This window comes from Capsicum annuum, chromosome 7, assembly GCF_002878395.1.
Source record: "Capsicum annuum cultivar UCD-10X-F1 chromosome 7, UCD10Xv1.1, whole genome shotgun sequence".
Classification (NCBI taxonomy): Eukaryota; Viridiplantae; Streptophyta; class Magnoliopsida; order Solanales; family Solanaceae; genus Capsicum; species Capsicum annuum.
Window position 1 is genome coordinate 103,248,476 of NC_061117.1, and position 6,553 is coordinate 103,255,028.

Sequence of the window (6,553 nt, forward strand, 5' to 3'; positions counted from 1 at the left end):
ACCCATATGTTGAACTACATTTCTTATTTTTAATTTTTCAATTTGTATGTATCTCTTCTTCATTTTTTTAAGAGTTTAGCTTATATATGTTAATAGTGTAAATAATATGAGTACGCAAAGCATATACAGTTAAATACAACCCACAATTTTTTATTTCATGTACTTTGTTGGGAAATCTTATGATATGACTCCTTTTAAATTTATCTTCACGCATCAAGTATAATTTTTTTGAAATTCTAAAATGTTGTGTAGATTAAGTTAAACTGTTAAGATTACATAATATATAACTTTCACATTCTTTATCAATTTTTTCTATTTGAGTTGGGAATTATTTGGTAGCTCAAAGGACGTAACAACAATAAGTTCATTATGTTTTTTTTTTCTTTCCCTCTAATAATGTAGGGTCTGGGAAATAAACGTGAAGCAAATAACTATAACCAAATTTTACAAAGAACTTTTAAAAAAAAATGTGAAGTGTGTTTTTTTTCCTCAAAGTACAACTATCCAAAAGTATTGTAGAGTTAAGCTAAAGAAACTATAGGAATCTACCGATCTAAATCCAAATTAGTGGAATTCTAATTCAAATATCAAACACCAAGTGATTTTTTTAAAAAAGAAAGAGCCAAAAAAACTATCCTTTCTTACTGATAAAACAATGAAAAGAATGACTTACCACAATTAAATAGAATTCTAGAATACTGAATAGACATACATGAATTTCCAATCAAACATAAAAAAAAAAAAAAAAGAACAAACGCATTATAAAATCAGAAAAAGAGATTTACCTTTTAGGAGTAGGTGAAAGCCCATATAAGATCTAACAAAAGTGAGAATAATAAAGAATAAAAAATATATGAACACCAACCAAAAAAAATGTCAATTTCAAAAAAGAAAATTCACATTATGATTTGAGAGGAACAATAGGACATATATAGAGAGAGCGAAAAGGAAGTGAAAAATAAAGAGGAAGAAGTGAAAGGATAGAAAGGCCGCTAAAAAAGAGGAAGAGAAGCAGGCATTAAAGAGGTTTTTTAGTAAGATGAAAATTGTAAAAGAAGAGGCATTAAAGAGGAGAAGCAGGCATGTTACTCTTCCCCAACTATTACTTTGTGAAAGCATGTATTTTAAATAGCTCTTCATGTGGTTTTGATGTTGGTTTTGGAACATGGGTTGAGAGTTTTGAATGACTAGTTGATGTGATGTTTCATGTTTACATATGCATTTATTATGGTTTAAATGGTGGTTTTGAAATCCATTTGATACATGGGTATGATGAATAAACTAGGAGATTGTGATATCCCCAAATTTTGTGAATATCGATAATTGAATTGGTAATAACCCAAACCCAATTTTATGAAAGTGATTTTGAGTACGAGTAAAATTGCATCAAACTATTTTTGAAATAATTGCATGATATAAAGTGGTTATTGAAACATGGTTGTTTGATTTAATGAACACAGGAAGTCATTTTCCCAAGTTAATGAAATTTTGATAGCATGTTGATGTTACCTTGCAAGTGTAGTTGGCATGACAATACCAACAATGTATGCCTAAATGTATAGTATGATTCGATGAATGGGAATGTGTGATAAATGTGTTAATATGGCTTGAAAGAGGGTTGTGTAGGCGAGCCATGAAAGTGGAGGTCTCAAGAGACCAATACGGAGTCTGTTTAAATTTTAAAACTTAAAATATTAAAGCAAACAATTGATTGAAATAAAAATTTAAAACAATAACAAAAACTCAAAAAAAAAAAAAAAAGATAAATAGCATTCCTTGATTCTAAAGCATGCCACATAAGCATGACTATGTTTCTCCTTTATTTAGATACTAGATATTGTAGCCCGTGCCAACACGGGCCCAACATATGTTATTTACGTATCTCAATTTATGTAGCACAAATAGTATTTGGAGTGCGATCAAATTTTTATTAATATAAATTTTTATAGAACTTAAGTTGCTAATCATTATGATTTATAATATCTTTTATGTAATTTAGTAATTTATGTTACTCGCTTTATCCCAATTTTAGAATTTAGTGAGTCGGTAAATTTTTGTTTACTAATATATTTTTTAAAATATTTTAAGTTGTTAATCTTTGTGATTTTAGTATCTTTTAATGTAATTTCAAATAATTTATGTTACTTGCTTTATCGCAACTTATGTGACACTATTAGAATTTCAAAAGTCAATCATATTTTTTACTTTATGTTTTTAAAATATTATAAGATGTTAATAGTTATGACGTATAATTATTTTTTTGCATAATTTTTAAATATATAATATTTTACCAAAACAAAGTAAATTAATTAAAATAAACAAAGTACTAAATTTTTAAAACATTTTAAATTCGAAAACATCATTTAGATCAACAAATTACTAAATTAAAACAATAAAACATGCAAATTATAAAATGTCAAAACTATCCTGAATTTACGTGACACAGATATAATTTAGATAATCAATCAAATTCTTAATATGTTTTGAAATATTTTAAATTGTTAGCTATTGTAATTTATAATATTTTTTATGTAATTTTCAAATAATATATGTTACTCTCCTTATCCAAATTTTTGTGGCATTGATATTCAATTATATTCTTAAAATAATTTAAGTTTTTAATTATTATGATTTATAATATTTTTTCTTCTATTTCAGTGTAAGCAGCACTGAAATAAATTCGAGAGTCAACCAAATTTTATGATTGAAGTAGTGAAGTGGATATATCCTAAATGACTTATAATACCCAATTAGAATTGATATAGCAACATTACTATGAGAAAATATTTGTGAAAAAAAATTAAATGAGTCTCATATAAGATGTCATGTTAATTTAAAACATCAAGAATTAATTTATTATTTTATGTCAATTTTATTCTTATTAAATATTATTAAATTTTTAATACATAAATGACTTATAATAATTAATTAGAGGTGATATATTAAAATTACGATTGAAACGGCTAAAATAGACATGTCATAAATGTCTATTTTACCTTTTTTTTATTAAATATTATTAATTTTCTTATATGTAAATGTCTTACAATAACTAATTAGAGGTAATATAGTAAAATAATGAAACAAACATACTTGTTAATTTTTTAAAATAGGTTTTATATAAGATGTCCTATTAATTTAAAACATCAAGAATTAATTTATCATTTGTATCTATTTTATTATTTATTAAATATTATTATTTTTTAATACCTAAATGATTTATAATAATTAATTTAAAGTGATATAATAAAACTATAATTGAAGCAGTTGAAATAGATATGTCATAAATATCTATTTTACCTTTTTTTTAATTAAGTATCATTAATTTTCTTATATATAAATAACTTAAAATAATTAATTAAGGATAATCTAGTAAAATCGCAGAGCAACTGAAGCAGCAGTCATATTAACATTGTCTGCTTCTTGCGGTAATAACCACCATGTATAATCAAGTCTCGAGTTTCCAGGCACGAATCTAAATCAATAGCTAATACCATACACTGGATGGAACGGTTAAGTCACTAGTAACGGTTAAGTCACTAGTTGAGAGGCTCCCACAAAGCAATCTCAAAGTGCTACTGCATGGCCTCTTGGCTCACTCGGATTCTCGAGTCTACCAAATTAACTGCTCAACGTCAATTACACAACCTATCGACATACTGACAGAAAAATAGGCATGCTAAAATAGAGTATTAGGTTTTGAAGGGCAAAGAGTGGCTTACTATTAAAAGCATTTAAGAATTCTTTTGAGATAGACATGAAATATAACACTCAGAAGCTAAGGTAAAATCTGATATCAGAACATTGAAAGTAGGGAAATTTCAACAAAAACTTCAGGAAGTGTGACCCTCCTCAGCAGCAGCTTCAAAAGTTTCACCAGCCACGAGTTCTGGTACATCATCATCATCTTCCTGTGCTGCAACAGCACCTGCGGCCGCATCTGTACCTGCAGCAGCACCAGGTGCCTGCTTCTGGAACTGCTCAGCCAATTTCTTCAAGTTCTCCAAATTATCAGGACCTGAAAAATGCATATTTCAACAATCAAAACATATGTTTAATTCTTCAAGCCTTTCTCACGACACAAGTATGGCCAAAAAATGACACATACCCAGCTGGTGAATAATCTGAGGAAGAATATCCTGCAATTCTGCAAGAGGAGAGAAATATAAGCTTAGAACTTCTTGTGCATCATACACAAACCAGCAATTCTAAGAGCTGTAGCATGTGCTTGGTCTCAAAGTATAATTTGTTTTGTGACATAGTTATAAAGTTAATATTGTAGTTGCACTCTAAAGATACACCAGCTACCAAGTAACGTGAGGATGAGGAAAGACTAGAACACGTACTCTTTGTCTGGGGGGTACCACTAACTACCCACGTGTTTGCAGCAATTGATGCTTGGACTGAACAGAATTCGTAAACAAAAGGATATTAGAATGGCAATAAAATGACCAATGACTAAACTATGTGAAATATAGATTATATTTATACCTTTGGGGTTAATGAATTGGATAACAACGTCCTCCTTGAAAATGTTGACTTCTTCAATAGCAGGAATGGCATTGACACCTATTCTTTTCAAGGTGCTCTGTAGTCTTTTGTCATCGGTTGTAGTTGTCTTGTGTACAGCCTTCTTCTTTCTGCAGAAGCAGCACTCATTCAGTAAACATGAATGAGAAAAATAAGATACCTTATCAATACTTCTCTCATGTCCCTCTCCATTACTCAATCAAGTTTTGACCCTAAGTCAAAAACTTGTTAATCATTACAAAACTAAGTTTGGCTTATATTCCAAATATTTTTCATCTTATTTGGAATTTATGAAATTGGGAGTTCAAGATTGAATTTTGCTTGTTTGTACATTTTGCAAAGGAGAGAGAGAATAGAGAAATTTATTTGCAATTTAAGATGATGGAGTTGGAAAACAGGTTTGGAGCTATTTCTCAAATTTGGAAAATAACTCCAAGTTGGATTTGGAAATTTTATGACCAAACAGTGACTTTGAAATGAAGTGGACAATTCTGCGGGGATTAAAATGAAAAACAACCATGATCGAACAGGCTCTTAAGTAACTGGAATCTTTTGAGCAAGCGACAAGAGCATACATTCTTTCTCAATACAAAACATTGTCTATTTCCATGTGGTAAGAGTCACAGAAACTACAGAAAACTAAACAGACCTTCTCATGGTACCCTTTCCACCAGTTCTGACCGAACCAGCCATCTTTTGCAACTTTTCTACATTCATCTGTCCCAGAAAAGCACCAAAAGTTAGTATTTCTCAAAAAACAAGTATCAAGAAACTAAATGCTTAGTGCATTCCATTCAATCACCACGAAAGCTACACTAAGACCAACAACCACACACCTAGCGTAATCCCACAAGTGGGGTCTGAGGGGGTAGAGCGTACACAAACCTTTACCCCTACCTCATGGAGGTAGAGAGTCATAAACTACACTAAACCACATCCAGAAAATTCACATACTAAAAAATAAAGGCTTCTATATAGAAGTTCAAAACACAAGAACACATGAATGTTGGAGCTAATAGCACGTACCAACTTAACAAAGGTAAGACCAGGAACATTACATCATTATTTTGGTGTAGACCAGTTTTCTGAGCTATTAAAAATTGATCATTGATATAAGAATCCAGAGGATGCCAAAAAACAGACAGCAAAATAAGCCTCACTGCAAACTAAAATAAGCCAAAACAGAACCATCTAAATGCTTAGGGAGCTTACAAAATCAACAAGTGAAAAGGGGCCATTCAAAAATTGGTCACTTATCCCTTTTATATAGTTCCAAAGTACTTAAATTTCATTTAAAAATATTCAATTGTCATCCTTAGAAAATCAAATTCCACTATTCAGGTTAGGAGGGAGAGAATAGTGTTATCTAACAACAACATAATGAGTATAACTACACAAAGTAAGGTTTGGGGAGAGTAGAATGTACGCAAGCCTTACCCCTACCTTCAGAGATAGAGGTTGTTTCCAATAGACCCTTAGCTCAAGCAAAAGCAGTCCAAAGCAATCCACAAAGTAGTGTTATCTAAGAGGAACAAAAATCCGGTAAACATATCTTCATTATACCATATACATAGTTCAACCACAAAGCTGGCAACTTTTTTTAACAGATTATAAGATCCAGAAACAATAAACCAAACCCAATCAATAACATCAATTCATCCAAAACCTATAATAACTCAAACCAACAGCATTCAAATAACATTATACAAACAAATAAGCATACTAACAAACACAATTCATCAGAGACATGTACAAACAAACAAAAAAAATATGTGCACGAAAAATTCAAGAAAAGCATAAAATTGGATACCCATTAGGGAGACTAGGTGTGGGTTGGGCATGGGGGGGGGGGGGGGGGGTAGAGAGCTAACCTTGTGTTGTGAGGAGAAGAGTGAGCTAAAACCCTAGCCGCAGAGAAGGGAAAAATGAAGAGACAGAAAGGAGGGTTTGCTTGGGTGCCGATAACTATATCCTACTATATAATGTGAGAATATTTCAATTTCCAGTTATGCCCTTCTCACATCTC

General features: G+C 30.7%; 1 protein-coding gene across 3 annotated transcripts; it reads right to left on the bottom strand.

Moving 5' to 3' along the window:
* Window positions 1-3,694: 3,694 nt before the first annotated feature.
* On the bottom strand, window positions 3,695-6,553 carry LOC107877820 (nascent polypeptide-associated complex subunit beta). 3 transcript variants are annotated; one of them, XM_047393643.1, is made up of 7 exons: window positions 6,399-6,550; window positions 5,971-6,049; window positions 5,177-5,244; window positions 4,489-4,637; window positions 4,344-4,400; window positions 4,106-4,144; window positions 3,695-4,015 (listed from the first exon to the last, which is right to left on the bottom strand). In XM_047393643.1, the coding sequence occupies exons 3-7, from the start codon at window positions 5,242-5,244 to the stop codon at window positions 3,831-3,833; spliced, it is 498 nt and encodes a 165-aa protein (XP_047249599.1). In that variant the 5' UTR covers window positions 5,971-6,049; window positions 6,399-6,550; the 3' UTR covers window positions 3,695-3,830. The 3 variants fall into 3 exon arrangements, with proteins under 3 accessions (XP_047249599.1, XP_047249600.1, XP_047249598.1); XM_047393644.1 differs by having other exon boundaries at window positions 5,965-6,049; XM_047393642.1 differs by lacking the exon at window positions 5,971-6,049 and having other exon boundaries at window positions 6,399-6,553.